This window comes from Phalacrocorax carbo, chromosome 2, assembly GCF_963921805.1.
Source record: "Phalacrocorax carbo chromosome 2, bPhaCar2.1, whole genome shotgun sequence".
Classification (NCBI taxonomy): Eukaryota; Metazoa; Chordata; class Aves; order Suliformes; family Phalacrocoracidae; genus Phalacrocorax; species Phalacrocorax carbo.
The window spans coordinates 24161552-24180791 of NC_087514.1; the positions used below are offsets into that span (position 1 = coordinate 24161552).

Here is a 19240-nt window from a genome sequence, read left to right on the forward strand (position 1 = left end):
ACATAGCACTCGGGGATAAAAAAGCTGAGCTTCGCCCCTTTGCATCAAAATTTAAATGCCTCATGTAGCTTTGTGGTGAGACAAGGCAACTCCAGTCAACAGCACTCTGTGAGACTGAGGTTAGTGGAAAGACAATAAATGTGAATAGAGAATTCAGCACTAAAAAAAGCTCTCACAAAAAAAATCCAAGCACTGTCATGACACAGATGAAGTCCTTGCTGTGCTGGAATCAATGGCAAAACTCTTCAGTGACTTCAGCAATGTTAGGATTTTACTGAAGGTGCTGAAACCTCCCCTACTTTTTGGCACACCTCATACTTCATGGGGTTTTAAATATGTTCTTTTTGTTTATTTGAAACAGAGAAATTTCTGGAATAGCAGTCTATGAACTACCTGACACACTTTCATGAAAACAACAATCAGGACATGCATGTTTGTTTTTGAAATGATCTCTCATATGATTCCACTTGAGAATTTAATACAATAAACATTGTTTCCCGAAAGTGTAAAAATATAACATTCTTCTACTATTAAAAGAAGATAATTCATCCAAAACCTCAGCATTCAAATAGCTTAGAGATCTTTCAATATTAAGATGACGGATTTATGCTCATACTGGCAAACACTTGGTGCATCCAATGTCAGCAAAAGAACTGATCCATTTTAAAGTTAGCATTTGCAGAAGAAGGAAGATCTCAAGAAGTGAGTACAGCTAGCAGCCCAGTAAGACCACTGCACTGGAAGTGGCAAGATAAGAAACGTGCTGAAAGGAGCATGCGTCAGCACCACTGAACTGTTAAAACAGAATTCACGAAAAAATAAAAGGAACTGTTCTTGCTGTGACTTTGGAGGCACAGGCTGCAATCCTGACTTGCCAAACAATAAACACCTCAGGCACATGTAGTCATGAGAACCTTTTCAGAAGGAGGCAGCGCTCACCAAGAACCCAGAATTCCTCTGCTTTTTCCCTCAGAAAATGGTTGTCATGGATATGAAATGTCACGATCAATAAGAGGACAGAAGGGAGGACCCTTTCATCCAAAGGTGCATGAAAACAGCAGGTTCCCTGGTTTGGCACTTAGACCGCTGGCCTCCCAACCCAAAGGTGAGTATGCCCGTTGCTGAAAGCATCATCATCCGTGTAAATCTATCTTTGAATGAAAATTGTAGTCAAGTCTTTACCTCCAAGTCCGAAGGCACTCTCTGTTGTTTTAGCTGCACCTTCAGCAGGTCTTTTTGCTGATCATCTTCCAGACAATCGACTTCAGTCACAGGGAATGCCTGCTGCTGCGTGTCTTCACTGATACTGACGACAAAGAGCACCTCTGAGGTGAGCAGCAAGCAACCTTCATGCTGCTGGCCTGATCCACTCACAATCATGACATCTAAGGCCATATGGACCTCTGGCCTTCCTAGAGATTGCAGCATTTTCCTGCATTATCAAGGGGTGGGGGGGTGGGGTGGAACAAGAAGAGGAGGAAGGAAAAAAGTAGTAGTCAGTGTTATGCACTGGATCCTCCAGGACTTTTGATCACTAATGTTTTTACTTAAGCCTGTAGCTATCAGCGACAAATATAAAATAAGGCAGGGAGTATATTCCAAATCTCCATTACTGAAAGATGTAAGACTTAAGATTTAGAGAATAAATGTGAAACTGTTATTTATCAAAACTCCTTAATCATTCACTGCAAAATTGGCCTAATAACCGTGCTAGGTCAGCCTATTTCCCATCCTAATAGAAAAATTACCCTGAGAAGAGGCTTACAAATTCAGTGCAGAAAATAAAGCTATCTTCACTAACAGCTGTTTTTGGAGATGTGCAGTATTTTTCTTGGGCTTGGTGCAATGAGAAATAAGTAAGAACTCACTGACTGCCGTTAAATAAAGATCAGCTCTGTAGTTCCAAAGCTGGAAGCAGATCAGCAGCCCATCATTTGCAGATTGGGTTTCTATGCACTACCTTTGTGTTTAATGTTCCTAAACAAACTGCCATAACTCAGCCTTTCCTAGGGAAGCAGCCTGTTAACTTGACCACAGGCCAGAACCTATTAATAAACAATGTGGATGTAAAAATGAGCAAGTGTCTAAATAATTTTACCAGACATATTTGACGTGGCTATTTGGCGCCTGCTCAACATGTTGATCATTTGGATGAGAGCGCTGCTTGGGAAGCTGAGAAAGTCCAGCTCCATGCAAAATACCTGCGGTAAGAGAATTTAAGTTTTTTAGTAGTTGTTTTCTACAAAACAGCTACATGTTGCAGTGATGTCATCTGTTTAGAGGAGTTCATAAAATAGTGCAGATCCCAAATGATGTCACATCTTTGGAAGCTGTAGTCAAGATAATTCATTAAATATTACAATGCAAGAGTTGTGCACTTAACACCAGTGATGTTGCATTAGCAAGAAACAAAAAAAAACCCCACTGTGTGTTCTAAAAATTGGCCATACACTTGCAATCAAGAGAAACATAATGCTCCTGAGAGCCATCATGCCAGAGTAGGATCGGACACATCGCTTAGGATTCAGGTAGAAAAAATCAAGACTGTTGTTAGCTCTCTTGCTTAATATTAAAATACTTCCATATACAAATTAGAAGGCAAGTTTGCCTAGATACTGTATTTAAATGTTCAATTACTTAATCCAGCTGTTAAACACAGATCCATATACATTTATGAGATCTCCCGGGGCATCTGGTTTATTGTGAATTCTTCTTAGTGCCAGCACAGAATGGAGACTACAAGAAGCAGTTAAGAAGGTTTCTAAATAGACTATCCAAAGTTGAAGATGATACAGTATGTATGCTTTCAGATGGCTTGTAAACTTTTAAAGATGAGGTATGGTCACCAGAAAGAATGAGTGGGTTGCAAAAAAATTCACAAATTAAGTAGTTTTAAAAATTTTTACAAGACAGACAGGAAGTAGGTTAAGCAGCGAGCACCAGTGTTATACGGTTTAGCGCAAAGTTATTCTTAAAATAAACAAAGAAATTTTCTTTTGTCTAATTAAGCATTCTATTGAAGCAAAAGGCATTTTTGCATAAGGGTGACAATAACTTAGATTCCTTTTTACACAATGGATAATAATTTAAACAAAACAGCAGCACTGAAAAAAACCTTTAATTTTTAGCACACATGTTGATGGTAATACTTAAAAGCAGCATCCCAGTTGTAACAGTTGGCTTACCGAGGTTCTCAGCATTATGTGCGTGAATATGATATTTACAGATGGAGAAAGAGAGAACATGTGTTTATTTCTGTGTGGTCCCCCACCCCTCGGTCTCCCCCAAGAGGCACAGTCCCACTTCCAATCCTGTTGTGGGTAAGAGTTTCTTGAACTCTCATGTGTTTTCCTCTCACGCACTGTCAGCTATTATTGATACAGTTTTAATGTTTTTTCCTGGCTAACTCTTTTTGTCACATGCTCATGGAAAACATGATGTCTTGTGTACCATATCTGCAATTAAAAGTGTCCCTCTAATGTTACAAGTTTCTTGATAAAGACTGCAGCGAAATTAAATCTAGAAAGACTAATACCATGGGCAGCAAAAGCAACACACGGCCAGCCGACAACAGACAAGTTTCCGATTTTACTGATACGGGTTTTACACCTACGGGATGCATAATTCAGGAGAACAGTTATTATTTACACTCATACAAATAAGATGAAGTTAAATTGAAAGACTTGTAATAATTAAATGTTTCATTATTTCTTTAAATAGATTGCTTCAAGGAACGAGTTCTGAATGTAATGGGAAGTGTGGAAACAAAATCCTAAACTTAAGCCCTAGGAGGGCTACTCATAAGCTAATCAACACATCACAACCATAAATATTGCTAGTGACTAAAGGCTTAAATCTTCAACTTTTGTCCAGCATAATTAGTGCAGCAAAATTATTGACACATTGTGCTTGTATCAACAGGTCTCCCCGCTTTTCTTCCCTGACTGCCCCCTGCCCCCCCTTTAAAAATCCAGACCAACAGCTTTGATCTATTGATACTGGAAGCAAAGAAATGAGGGTATTTTGATAATTTATTTTTATCTTTTACAGTTTTTAGTCACCCAAAAGTATTCACATCAATCTGAAAGGATCCACCACCACTGCCACTAAGCGCTCAGTCTAGCTGGAAAACCCACCTCTGTTCATTAGAAGGTTACCCGTATATCCAAAATGGGATTGTCTTCTCACAACTCTCCAGTCTAAAGGGGATGCTCCTACTACATGACTCACTTCTTTCTCCCAGGAACACACGTCTCTCTCTGTGCAGAGATAGCACAACTCCTTCCTTGCCGTAACAAAGCAATCTCAAAATAAGGCTCTAATTGGATATAGTATTGCTCTAATACTTTTATGTCAAAAACTCTTTTGTAAGCACATATGTTTCTGTAACTAGTTCTACTGTATTCCAAGAATTACTTCATGCTTTCTGCATTCTGTGTTTCTGTGTCTGTACAACGCTGATCGGTAACACGAGAGAAGAACAACATGATGGCTTTTAAGGAGACGAGCACGACGTTGTAACTATTCAGAGGTGGCATTTCTCTAAGTCACTCAGCTACCAAATAAGTAAGGCACAGCAGGTTGTATCTGACGAGCGTTTTAAAATTTAAACAGAGATGCTGGAAATAGAGAAACTCACCGTAACCTGTCTGGGAGACAAGCTCAGCTGCCCCTCCGATGGGCTTTGTGAAGACACCCATGATTCCTTTCCCCACACCCGAGATGACCCCTCTGGCTTTGTGCCCTGCTGAAGCTTGGGCCTCAGACACTCGCTGAAAATTCTGCATTGGCTGATCCACGATCCCAGCAATTGCACCTGAAAAAACAAGAGTCTCCAGTAATTAGTGAAGATTAATATCCCAGAATAAGAAGAAATCTTACTACTGGACCTGAATGTTGCTTGGATTACAGGCTGTACACCAGCCTTCTTATACAGCTATTTAGCATGCGACCGATTAGCTAAATGATACCTTTGCTTCAGTTTAAGTTAAATCCCCACTTCCTTTTTTTAAAATGTATTTTACTTTTTTAAACATTCAGATCACTTAACTTGACAGTATGTTTTCATCTTTCAACTACTTTCACTAAACGCTTTTGCTGAGTTAGTTTAATTTAGCTCATTCTATGTAGCAATTCTGAAAATGTCGGGCTTGGAATAAAACCCACTTGTTTTAGAAGACTTGAGCTGTTATGGAAATGAGATTTTCACATAAGCCTGAGACTGACTTCATGAGAATAAAAACTGCCTGTATTCAATAGATCATTTTTATATCCTCTTCCACTGCCAGAAATGTTCATAAGCTAATGCAACTTTTGATATATTACTAAGATTAACAGAATTAGACTTTGAGACTTTTTGTTACTTTTTTGTGAAAATGATCATATTTTACTTTAATGCACATGGGTCAAACTTTTACAAGTGACACAGTGACCTTCCCAGCTTTTAGTATCAACAGAGAACTCCGACTTAAATCTTCCTAAATGTAAACAGGTATGTGAGGTGGTACATTTCTTTGATCTTGAGTTTACTCTAGCCACTTAACCACAGACATGTCTCTAGTTATTGTAATTTTGATAGATAAGCTATTTGGAAATCGCTAAGGGTACAAGGATTGGACAAAGTGACATCAGTTAGAAAATGCTTTGCCTGATCCGAGGTTCTTTGCTCAGTGAAAAGCAAGTTTGCAGGCTCCTTGGCTAGCTCTCAGTTTGCACCTTCAGCTGCAAATATCAAGATAAAACCATTATTTAAGGAGTAGGACCAAGTGTTACCTTGGTAACCAGGCATTTTTACTGCAACCCAGAGAGCTTTGAAGATTCTGCTTTGTGTGTGGAAGCAAATCCAGGCATAATTCCACGAATTCTGACAATCACAGCTGAGGTATTTGGCCCCACGTGTTTACCAGCGTGACATGCACTAGTCAGCTAGCCACTAACCGGTTTTCAGATGGTTTTAGTTACCGTTACTGGATAAACAGAGTAGTTGCTAACTCTGAACAACAAGAACTGATATTGTACTTGTACACTGGTATTCTGTCCAAAGAAAAGATGAGGATGAGAAGCAGCACACATTTCCCCAGATCCTTGTCCCTGGAATACTATCTATCAGCAATTCAAGAAACTTGCATCCCCCCCAGATGCCTCCCTCTCCTCTTAGAGAGATTCCTTCCAACTTCTATATGTGCACCCTTTACTGATAAATATGTAGTATTTTCCCAGAAAATGCTGGTCTATTTTTAACGTGATACCCAGTTTTTATTGAGCTCCCTCACTGAAACTGAGCGTGCAGCTGAACGTTCACCCTTTGTGCCACAAAGGCCAAGAAGCTTCTTTACTGCCATGCCATGGAAATGATACAATTTTCAATTGAATTCTGTTTCATTAGTACTTACCAGCTGCTCCTGCTGCTTGACTGAAATAATACCCCAACACCGCATTACACAATTGGGATTGTTCATCCAGTATTTTCTTTTGTACAATTGTGATGCATTTAAAGGCATAAAACAATACTTGGTGTTCTGCTAAGTTACAGTATTACATTACCCTGTGACCTCCTTCACCCTATCTATCGAGGTCATCCACAGCAACTGCACTTTCAGAACAGAAGTTATTGCCTTATTAAACGTAATCCACCTAAGTCCTAGCACTAGTAAATTATTTACTGCAATACACTTGAGCAATGTTATAAGGTAATAATAAATAAGAGCCTACTCCAAAGGACCTGTGGTATGCTCCAGGCACTTCTCAGCTGGAATTAGGCCCAGAGGACAGGGAAACAGAATGGAAACTGCTGTGACTATGTTATATAAGATTATTTATATAGTACCCCAAATAATATATAGCTTAATTAGCCAGTTGTTTAGTGCTTCCACAGTTTCTGTTATTCTGCCATTTTATGCATGCCCTGAACTTGTCTGTGAAGCCATTGCACTTTTGTACCTTAAACCCTTTTGCAAGTCCTGTCTTTCTACCTGCAAAAAATATAACCAATGATCATCTCTTCCCTCTCTGCTCACCCGTTGTAATCTCTTATCTCAAATTGCAACTCACTGACACAACACACTCACGTGCTGTGGTCAGGCCCACAAATCACATAAGCTATAACCTCGCTCCTTTCATTAGGGAGTGGCTGTCCTACCACCCTTGCATGAAGCCAGATCTGTGCAGCTCCTTCCCTGTGCACACCATGTGTGGGCAAAGGGAAAAACCAAATAGGTCAAAGGCTGAGCAACCTCAAAAGCCAACGGCAGTGAGATAATGGTGACACACACATGAGGTTCATTGCACCTCCAGAAACTGTGCAAAGCAGATATCCCCCAGTGTCCATATGGCTTCTTTCTTTCTAACATAAAGTTAGTGGTCAGAGCACCATGCTGGACGGAGTTACCACAGAAGCTCTCTCCCCCCAGGTCTCAGCAGAGTATCAGGGAGGCAGAGCATGGAACCACATGTAGTGGTTCTTTCCTTCCCACTCTCATTCTCAGTCTAGACACAGCTGTGGTGTCCTACTGCTGTCCCTGTCCCTTTCTGTAATGTCCCTTGCCTTTTTTTTTTTCTTCTTTTTAAATTGAACTATTCTCCATTTTTCTTTCCTTGCTTACGCTAGGCATTCAATTTTATATGCATGTCCACATATGTACGCACAGATTATGTATGTATAAAGAAAACCTCAATAAAATTAAACACCAAAGCAACAAAACAAAAACATATTCTTCCATTACTGGACCAAAGAGGTTCCAGCAACACCATAACATCTGCTAAACATCAGCTGGGGTGCACTCTGGTTAATACATGTTGCTCAGTAACCATAAAAAAGATACTTTGATAACTACAAAATTCAGACAGTTCTGAGTATATCACTGTATTACTTCAAGAAGAATTTGATTACGGGTAGCAACTGGTTCCTGCGCAGAATGACAATGTTTGGTGAACGTAGCACGGCTTACACAACTTAGCAAAGCTCACATTGCTTGTGACAAACTCTTTCAGACCAAGAAATAATTGGGAAAAAATCCCCCACCAGGAAGGAGAAGCTGGCCATGCTTTGCCATGAGGCTGGAAGCCAGCCAAGCTGAAGCCATTTTGCTTCTTTTTCTTTTCTGTGTTGTCCTTCAGAAGAGCTACAAGTGTTTCACGCCAAAAATAGGGCTGAAGCATCACCTCATTACAGCAAACATCAAATAAAAATACAGCTAAAAGAGAAGAGCACCTGTTGGCGTGCATTAATATATTTGCAGAATTAGTGTGTGGAATAGCACACGCCTTCAGAATTAGCACGGGCTTTTAATGTTGCCGTAGACAGGCAAACACAGAGTGGCCCCAATTAGTGATAGTTGCACAGTAACAACGACCACTACCCTTAACAACAAAACTTCGAGCTTCTGAAATCCAGGCTCTACCTTCTATAGCAGCAGAGTTATGCTGTCAGTCAGTATTACTATCAATTTGCTTTCCCCAAAAGCAGGAAGGAGTAACTGACATGTCAAGCACTTTTGCCGCTGTGAAAAATGGCTTTTCTAATAGTTGTCAGCTTTTCAGTTACTCAGATATGCTCAACTTCCTAAAGGAAGGTACTTCAATACAATATTTTTCACTAAAACCGGTAGTTGAAAATAAAGCCTATACTTTCAATCTTCTCTTCTACATGGTTATAAATTATTATTTTGAGCTTGTCATGCAAAATGCAAAAGATAGTTCCTTGGTGGGGAATGCCGATTGTCTAAGTATTTTAAATACAATTTCACTGCATTCTTGTCTGATCATATAAAAGAAAACACACACCTATCATAAGCTTTTGTGTCTTTTTATGCACAGATGTTACTAAAGTGACCCAGAAGACTCCCCCAAACTAGAAAAGATGACGACAGCCCGCCAAAGATAACAATCAAATCAAACAACACCCTGACAGTGCTTGAGTCATTTAAAACGAGACAGGACAAAGCACTTAAGAATGTACCACAGGGAACAACTTGCACTGAGGAGGAGACAAGAGTACATGATTTTGGCCCTCATTCAGCAAAGCTCTTAAGCACATGCTTAAGTGCTTTCCTGAATCAGGGCCACCATGAGCCAGATCTTCAGAAAAATCAGAAATGCAACTCTTCTTTCAGTGTAGATACGACAATGTATCAGTGAACTGAGGGCTCTTACATGCCTTTGCCTAGGCACGAAATCTGCGTTTGCAATTCTTTAAGCTGCTTGCATGAGTCAGATAGCTTTTACAAACATGATAGTACTGTGCCTATCCCAGAAATCTTTTTCACACTTCTCAATTTTGCAATTAGAAAGTCATAGAAATTATGGCTTCAAAGGGTCTTGCTCTCTGCATTCCTGCACTCGTCTGAACTCTTCATCCTTGTGAAGGAAAATAACATAGAAGATCCACTTAGTTTCATTATGTATGAAGAACCTGGAAGTGTATTTACTATAAGCATGTTCATGCCTACTCTGAACATGCTGGTGGAAGAAAGCAGCATGGTGATACCTCCCTTTCAACCGCAACTGTTTTTTGGTGGGAAGCCATAATATTCTTTAAACTAAATGGCCAAGAGAGAAATGGCTTTCTGATGTGTTTGTAAAAATTGAAATGTAGGTCTATTCATAATTCAGGTCTCGAGACAATTTATGTGATTGCTGCTGTGTATACAGAGAAAACATGATTTTAAAAAATCAGGCTTAAATAAAAAAATTCTGCCTGATACAAATTCAGTGGAATATTTCTGATTCCTCCCTTAGTGAGAGTTCTCATACTTGTCAGTAACCATAGTTATTTATCTGTGTGCTTCGTTGCCTCCACTGCTAAGAACAGAGGTATTTAGCAGGGAGGAATCTCTAAATAATAACAGTGGGAGTAAGAACAAGATCCCAGATTGCAGAGGAGCACTGTTTAAATGCTAATACGAAGCTCATAGTTTCTAATATGAAGCCTGATTTCTTAGGAAATCAGGGACACAGAAATTATCTTTTTTGTTTTGTTTTGTTTTTAACTCAGACGTACTCCTGCAAACAACCGAAGCCTTGTGCGCAGGGAGGTACAGACACAGAGTATTTGTGCATGCATGTTACGAGTTCCCAGCTTTCCTGAAGAGCAGAAACTTTGCCTTGTTACAGCCAAAGCTACAAAGTTTTGCTCTTTACTTCAGGCTGTGCAGCTGATGCTTTTTGCTCCGAAGGGCTCTGGTGTGTCAGTGAAGGGGATAGCCACCACGTTAGCTCGCTGTCTTATTAATAACCGAGCCGAAATCACCAAACCATTTTACCAGCGCACACACCCCAGGAGGACACAGTGCTTCTAAAAGTATAATCTTTCATCCAGCTACTCAACCTGACTGCCCTTAGCCCAGTAAAACAAGAAAGAAAAATAAAACCTCCTCCAAACTGCCTTTGATTTGCAACACCGGTAACAGCTTACTTTTGGGATAGTAGCTACCAATACATGAAATTTCTCCTTTATGCACATTTCTCCCAGGACACTCGCTTGCCCGTTTACAGGCATTATCAAATGACAGTGCTTCACATCATCTAATGCTATTGCTTAAAATAATTTCCAGTAACTTAACCCAAACTTGTAACATTTTTACCACTTCCTCTTTGGGGCTTTCAGGGTTGCGGTTGCAAATTTAGGAGTTGTGTACACTACTGAAGATTAAGAAAGAGGACAAATCCTTTCAAGCTTCAGCTCTTCTAACCTTTTGCACTGGACCGCTTTTGGTCACTTTGATCTCTAAGGGATTCATACACTTTAATATGTACTGAGGAACTCTGCCAAACAATACAGTTCTGCATTCCTTTGCTGTGTGACAAGTAGAAGCAACCTAGAAAATCCAGCCCCTTACTGCAAAACTTCTCGCAGAGATTTTTTCCAGTGCAGGCTAGTTTTCAAATTTTTAGGTACTATTTTGAAATGGCCGGAGTAATCTTCAGTTCTAACCATACAACTTGGCTGCTTGATGAATACAATCACACTGAATTAGGATGATCTGGGTCTCTTTGTACAAGCAGAATTCCTCATCAAAGTTTACTTAACATCTGCACTAAGTTCAAGTGGTTTTCAAACAAAACCAAGAATCCCTGATATCTACAGTGCAGCAAAAACAAGCAGGTTCGGAAGGCATTCCTGTAACTCATTGGAAAGTAAACATCAGCGTGATGACGTCTTTGTGCTGACTTAGTTACAAGTCACCCTGACCAATGCAGAATTATTTTTTTCTTCTCAGCTATGCATCATGTACCAATGAAAATATTATTTCATAAAGAGAGTGCAAACTTTGTTCTATATCTGCAATTATTTTATCAGAAACACACATATACAAAAGTCGCTAAATCCTGATGAAAAGAAACAGTATCTCCTATACATGCTGTGAGGCTATTTCAGAAAAAAATGAACAAACCCCAACCCAAACAGATTTTGCAATTATAACTCACATGCTGGTAAGCAGATCAGAAAACAGTATTATTACTCAACTTGATATTTAATAGTACTTTACCTAGAAGGCTAATGCCTAAACGAGAGAGCCCCTGTCTCAGTCCTTCTCCCAGGCTCTCTGGAAGCTGCCTTCTCCATTCTTCTTGTCTGTTGTAATGCTCCTCATCCAGTGACAGTCTATCCATATTCCGAGCAAGACTTGTTGCCAGATTGGTAATTGACGTCAGTGTACCTAAATGCATGGAGATCTACATTTGGGTCTGGATCAAAATGCTTTAATTTAAAACACGGAGGCGTTCTATGCCTCACTGAAATACCGAGCTTAGAAGCAGAACAGCAAGTCAACTGAACAGTCGCCCACGTGTAACATGCTTTACTATTTGTTAAGCATCACCACTCTGCTTCTACGGTCCACGTCACGCCTTTTACACATTAGCCTGCACCAGGTTTGCCTGGCTGGTGGGAACAGCAACTCGCCCGCACATACTTGCAAAGCTCCCAAACTTCTGTAAGGCTAAACTAAATGGAGGGGGACTGATGGAAAGGTAAACAAATATTTACAAAAGGAGCCCAGGAGGACGTGTCCTGAGGGAGCCTGGAGCAGCAGCGAGCGGCTGGGGCAGTCGCCCCGCGGTCTCTCCCACGCGGCTGAAGCCACGCGATGGCACTGTTTATACAGACTTCGCAAAACAAAAGCTGCTCCTGTTCTCAGGCCAGCCCAGCCCTGCTGTCAAAACCTATCCATGTACTTACACAGTCGTGACAACTGTATCTACTTTTCATTTTTTTAAAAAAAGAAATAATAAATATGATGAGGCGACACAGTGTAGAATTTCTGATGGTTAGCAGAAGTACAGAACACCTTTAATATTTCTGCAGTTATCACATGAAATACTGGCTGAGCCAACCTCCGTTTCCCACTGGGAGGTTTAAAATTCTGAAGTTTCTGAAACATTCTTACACACTGTAGTTAAGCGGTGATCTGTTTAATACATAAGATGTTATATATGAGCTTTGTTACCCTCCCAGCATTTTGCTGCAGCCTAGCAAGCCAAACAAAGCTGCAAGCAATATTGTTTAAAACTTTAACACATCCTTTAACAATGCACAACAACAAAGCAGTAGTTGGAGCAACAAAGTGAAAGATCTACCTTTGGAAATGTGTTTTACAAATGATGTTGTTCCTCTGGAAACTCCACTGACAAATGCTCCTGGGCCTCTGGTCAGCCCTTCATAGGGAAGCCTAAAGAAATCAGCTATGCCATTCCCTATGCTTCTCACCAGGCTAGCTGGGCTTCCGAGAATTTCCAACGATCCGACAACCCAGCCTGTGTGGAGAAACAGGACACATGTTACGGCTGCAAAAACTGCAGAAACAGCAGTTGTGAAAAGGTTATTCCTTAATTCTCTTTTTCACACTAGAATTCATCGCATTATGAACTTCCTTTGAGCAAAACACGGGAAATAACTCATCCACTATGAATTCAGAAATGGCAATCTTTCATACTTCGTAAATCAAAGAAATCCTTTTGGCAAACTCACAAATAGCTTTAGAATGACTTCCTTCCAGGAGCTTCCCGTATTTCTGCTAAAAGTGTGCTAGAGAGGCGGATGCTAGAGCCTCACAGCTACGGAGGAACGGGACTGCAAGTTCAGATTGCTGGGTCGGTTTTAGATGCTATAAGGCAGCATTGTGATTTCACATCCTTATGTGATACAATTGTGACAGGGAGTTTACACTGATACAATGTACTGCTTTACCGGAGTGTGGAGGTCAATTGCTTGATGGAGTGTTAGGAAAGGGGATGCAGATTTTTGACAAGTGCTTAAGAAGTTATTTTAAATCCACCCCAACCCTTCTAAGCTGATCATTTTCTTGCAGAGTGCAGTGAAAGCCAGACAAATGTCTTTTGCTCAGTACAGTTGTGTAAACAGCAATGACATCTACATGCTGATTAGGTTACTCATAGGGGAGTATTCCTTGTGCATATCCCAGGAGAGGTATCTGCAGATCTGGTTTCCTATATAAACGCAGGGTTGCCAGCAGCTTGCTGGATGGCCGAGCGTGCAGCAATCTGTTGCTGGAAAGCTGTTTGCAGGTCTTGTCTCTCTCAGGCTGGTTGGCAGCAGATTTATTAGGGAAATAGTGCTGCATAACTTTTTTTCGGCAGCCCAGAGAGAGCGATTCAGAAATGGCAATAAACGTTAAACAGGAACGGCCTGGTCTTTGAGCCGTGGTACCGTGAATTTCAACTGGCACTGTCAGAGCGATACGAGGTGCGACAGGGCCAGGAGACTGAAAGATGGACAGAGATCGGCCTCCTGCTCTCCCACTGAGGGCCCTTGATCTGTGCTGCCCTCCTCATTCCCATCTCATCACTGCAAACTCCTGCTATCCAGATGCTTTTCTTGTTTTCTAGTAACCCCTCCCAGTCACTCCTGTGGAAGGCTGAATCATGAAACTGAACAGAAGAGAAAATGTTACTCATATGAAATGAATTAATCTCATACTATCATTGTAAGCTCCCGGAAAATCTATTATTCTTGTTGAATCTGTCCCACATTTCAGCCCTGGCAGGTTGAGAACTCCAGTTCATGTAGTATAAAAAGCAGGAACCACAGTGGACATGAGGGAGAGGGTGGGATGGACTATGAAAACAAAAAACAAGTACTACTGGCAATGTGACGAGCAGAGCAGCAATGAGTGCTGTGGCCCCGCAGTGCCTGCCCTGGAGAGGAGTGTCCCCCTGGCAGTCCTTCCCTGCTGGGGACCAGAGGAAGCCAGCGCTCCAGGCTGGGCCTGAGACTCCCTCACGGTAGTATTTTTAACAAATTATCCTTGCCACTGTGTGAAGTGATGAAAAGCTGGAGGGGCGGGAAGGCATGTACAGATGGAAAAGATGCTCTTTCTGCTTTTTCTGATCAATAATGTTGCAACAATCCCTTACAAACAGCCTTTTTTATTTTTTTCCAAGAGTCATTGGCATTCCTTGTCCCGAGGCAGTGACGGGACAACATGAGGTGATGGAAAGGGGCTGTATGACACCGCAGATTAATTCCTTGCTGCCCTGCAGGCACTGCCAGGCTGGGACATGAGACACTCCAATGCCACTCACCTGTTTGGCCCGCCAGCGTGTTCAGGAATGAAACCCGGATTAAAAGCAGGAATGAAACCAGTAAAACACAAACCTGGGCGGTATCCTGGGGATGGGCTGCTGCAGTCTGACCCTGGCCTGTGGGCTGTCAGCTTCCAGAAGTTTGGAAGGAGCATGCTTACCCTTGGAGAGCACACCGGAGGAAAATGCAACCTGCAGCAAGGGTGACCCTCCTTGGCCAATGCTCGGAGCAAAACTAATGGCTCCTCACTGCCAGCATGGACCACCCAACACAAGGAGGAAGGTGTGGGAGTAAGCTGGGAGTAGGAAGATGATGAATCAGGAATAATTGCTCAATTCACAAGCTCAATGCTGCATTTTACTTTGCAGAAATACAGTATCATGTCAGGTTACCGTTTCCCAAAGTATGCTTAGTAATTATTTCCACTAATATGAAGTAACTATGACTGTATTAGCAGAGAGCCACTGAATTTTCTTTATAGGCAACTATAGGGTTAGATCTGGCTGATACCAGTGATATTTTTAAATAGAATTTTATTAACTTTTAAATAGAAGCTAACTTAATTAGAAAAGGATGGGAGATTTCCATTGCAAGTTTTGCTAATTTGAGACAAGCAATGCTAATCAGCATATCTAAGCACAGCTCTCCAGCTCCATTCTTTGCTTATGAGACATGGATTCTAGCCGCTCCTTTGCACCATATGGGGAGGCCTGATACACTCACTTTAGCAGACTCTGGGGCAAATCCTGTCCCCTCCCACAGTGCAGCAATAGTTTTACATGCATCTAAGGGCAAAATGAGACTACATCCCGCTTGGAGCATAAGGCATAGCTGTATGGGAATGCTGTTTGTGCAGATGCTACGATAATTTATGCATGTCCAGTGGTGAGCAGAAGAGGGGTCAAACAAACCCTTGTTTTGCAGATTAATGTGGTTAAAATGCAGGAGAGTGAGGTCCTTTTCCATAAGAGACCAATCCAAGAAGTGTAACTCATCTGATGGTGAGGAAAGGACTCAGGGTTTGCAGACCATATGAAGCTTTTTGCTTGATTTTTTTTCCTCCTTTTTAGATTTGTTGACACAGTCAGCCTTTTGACAAGTGTCACAAACTCTTCAAAATAAAGCATCTTCTTTGCCCAAGAAGAACTGGCTCCCAGTTTAAGAATGACAGGGAACTGCTTGAGCAAGTTCAGTGGAGAGCCACAAAGATGATCGGGGGCTGGAGCATCTCTCTCATGAGGAAAGGCTGAGACACCTGTGTTTGTTCAGCCTGGAGAAGAGAAGACTGAGGGGGGATCTTGTCATTACTTATAAATATCTAAAAGGTGGGTGTCAGGACGATGGGACTAGGCTCTTTTCAATAGTGCCCAACGACAGGACAAGGGGCAATGGGCACAAGCTGGAACACAGGAAGTTCTACCTAAACATGAGAAAAAACTCCTTTCCTGTGCGGGTGCCAGAGCAGTGGAACAGGCTGCCCAGGGAGGCTGTGGAGTCTCCTTCCCTGGAGACATTCAACCCCGTCTGGACACATTCCTGTGCCCCCTGCTCTGGGTGTGCCTGCTCAAGCAGGGGGGTTGGACAAGATGATCTCCAGAGGTCCCTTCCAACCCCCACCATCCTGTGATTCTGTGAACACAATTCACCATTTTAATCATGGTAACCCCTTTCAAAAAAATACATTTTAGTGCTTTGAGTGGGATTTAAGTAGTAACTAAATATATCCTATGTATTTTCCTGAAGAGAAGTTCCACTGAAGCAAAACTTGTTTCTCAATATTTAATCCTGGTTGATTTCAGCTACATCATGAGCCCAGAGCAAGGAGGGGCCTGTGCACTGCTGCACACTGCAAGGTTAGCACAGGAGGAAAGACCATGACCAGGCTCAGGAATCCCGCCCTAGCATATGTGCCTCACCTGGGATGTTGCAGATGAAAAGCCAGTACAACCCCAATTTCCTGCTGCAGTCTATTGCCACTTGTATCACCACCGCTAGCCAATTGTGGAGAGAAACACTCACACTGTGGACCATGTTTGGCCACTTTCACCCTTAATTAGCAAGAAACCAGAGCTCCCCTTTTGTACTATGGGATTTGGCTATAAAACAAATCCAAACAAGTAGTAAAAAGAAAAACCTGCCAATTTTGCAAGCAAAATAATGCAAGAAAATAATGAATCGGTGCACAATGTTCTGGTGCACAATTGCGTACGCAGTTCCCATAATCAGCTACACAAGTCAGATATGCACACAGTGAAAGACCGGATCAGCATATCTCTATTTCTAAATACTTGAAATGCTTATGTACAATTCTGGAAACTGCGCACAGAAATCAGGTTGCAGGTATGCTTGCGGCACAAATGAAACGTCAGGATTTCAGAACATCTGACCATTAGTATTGCAGGAAAATAAACCCCATGCTTCAGTGTGGAGTAGGGTATTTCTGTGTGATCACGGAGGAGCTTCCTCCTGTCTCAGATACAAATTCTGTTCCACACTAAGACACAGCAAAGACCAGATTTCATTATTTCTAGATTAATATTTATGGGAAACAGAATGTACCTGCTAACCTAATAGACTAATTGCTAGTCCTATATGGAAAAAAGTTAGTAACAGCAAACTTCATAGTTCTTGGATCAAAGGACAACAAACATCTGTGTGCCAGTTTAGCATGAAGGCTGTATGAAGAAAGACAGATTCCTAATCATAAACTGCAGCCAAAAGGAGTTTTAACAACAAAACAACATTCAAGGCTATAATTTACTTCTGAATGCAGAGCAACACGCTGAATAATTTGATTAAACGTAGTTTTGGGGCGTTTATGTGAGGAATGTGGCTTGATTCTGACTAGTGCTATAATAGAAAATGACAAAACCTAAGCCAGCTAGAATACATTTTTATGCTGTGTTCAGGGTTTCGTAAAGCCTTCAGGCGGCTGGCTAATGTTTAGCACAACTTTACAAATCTTCACTGGTGTCTGCTCAGCCATTTTATTTCCCTTCTGTCATATGGCAGGACATGAAAGGTGTCTGAAAATATCATTATCAAACAGTGCTTGAGGAAAACAATAATTGTATGGCTAACATCTAGGTTATCCAGCTTGAGAGAGAATCACGGAATCCTGGTACCTATTAAAAATGTTACGTGTTATGGAAAAGTACTGACCTGCTCTGAAAAGTGCTCCAGCAGCATAATGCATGGCCAAGGCATGGACAAGTTGCCTGGCAGTGGTGAAGATGGGTCCTCGCTCAAACACAGAAAAGGAGAGAGGAGTGTGATCTGAGGCTATATACAGTTTCAATGAAGCATGAATACTGACAAGGAGATTAACAGGTTGTATTGTTAATTTTCTTAACTTCACTGGCTTGACTAAAGCTCTTGCATGCTCTCTCACTTGTTCAGGCAGTATCAGGGTAGTATCTGAAGTATTCATGGATTGACAAGCAGTTTTGTTTTCTGGAAGATATGTATCAAACAAAGTCTTAATGTAATAAACAAAGGTGTCTTCCACATACAGCCTAGCTGGTTTGAGCTCAAAGCTGAGGTCGTTCACGTGAAACATGAAATTATCTTCTTCGGAAAATGCAATGCAGAGTTTTATAAAGCAGTTTTCCTTATAGATTTCCAAATCTTTGTTACAAACAATGAGGTTGTTCACTCTGGACCACTGAACAGTCTCATTTTTCTCTCCTTGGCACAGCAGGACTGCAAAATGGAAATTGGATTTGCTGTACAACTGATTGTCCAGTTGCAAGTCTTCACAATACACTTGGAGGCTATGAAATTGTGGGAGGCCTTCCACTGTGTCCTGCTGGAAGTCCTGTGACAGGGGTCTCAGGTAGCTGGTGGCTGGTGCCATGTGGAGGAAAACATTGTCTGCTGTGAGACGCAGAAGTTCAGATGACACTTTGTGGTTTGTAATATCATCAAACGCAGCAAGACTTAACTGGCTGATGAAGATTTTCAGTGACAGGGTCTGGTCTTGACTTCTACACAGCAAAGAAAAGAAATTTTGTTACTTCATGTATTTTGAGTTGACCTGGCATCTTGCTTTCTCAAAAAGCTATCAGGAGAGATGTTCTCTATAATACATGGGAAACTCATTGTGCAAGTCATGTTAATGTTAATGGGATCTGGCGGCCTTAATCACCACAGTGGGTACTATCCAGGAGGTTTTCTAAGAAATGGGATATTACACATCTGTGCAAGGTTTCTTTCTTTCTTATCAATCAACAGGATAGTTTGGACAGGAAGGCCTCTATATACACAATAATTCCCTACTGAATTTGCAACAGAGCCAGATATTAAAGCAGACAACAATACAATTTTCTGATAGTTCATATATAGCCCCAGCTGTTACAATATTTTCCGGGAGCCACTACTGAGGGTTACTGTTATGGATAATTCATTTCACATGCAGCGAGTGCCCTCCAACGAAGCCACCGCAGCATTTTTACACTGATGGCATTGAGGGCCTCTCCCCCTCCAGTGTTAACTGCCTGTTGCCAAGTTTAACTAGCAAGTGGGCTATTATGTACTGCTGATGACCAGTTTCTTGGGGATTAATATTTAATTACATGACAAATAAAACAGTACAACAAATTCCACTCTAATTGTAACGATGTTGCTGGAGGCCAGCCATTCTGCATCTTGGAAACAGGTAGTGTTACAATTGCAGCTGAATGGAGCTGAGGACCGGGT

At 41.4% G+C, this 19240-nt stretch overlaps 1 protein-coding gene across 5 annotated transcripts in view; it reads right to left on the bottom strand.

Moving 5' to 3' along the window:
* VPS13B (vacuolar protein sorting 13 homolog B) overlaps positions 1-19240 on the bottom strand; it is a 485884-nt gene that overhangs the window by 6685 nt on the left and 459959 nt on the right. For all 5 annotated transcript variants that reach the window (XM_064442323.1, XM_064442322.1, XM_064442320.1 and 2 more), the window contains exons 56-61: positions 17705-18528; positions 12577-12753; positions 11487-11657; positions 4640-4816; positions 2099-2201; positions 1183-1432 (exon numbers count right to left, since the gene is read on the bottom strand). In XM_064442323.1, coding sequence (XP_064298393.1) covers positions 1183-1432; positions 2099-2201; positions 4640-4816; positions 11487-11657; positions 12577-12753; positions 17705-18528 — 1702 coding nt within the window. The remainder of the gene's footprint in view (positions 1-1182; positions 1433-2098; positions 2202-4639; positions 4817-11486; positions 11658-12576; positions 12754-17704; positions 18529-19240) is intronic.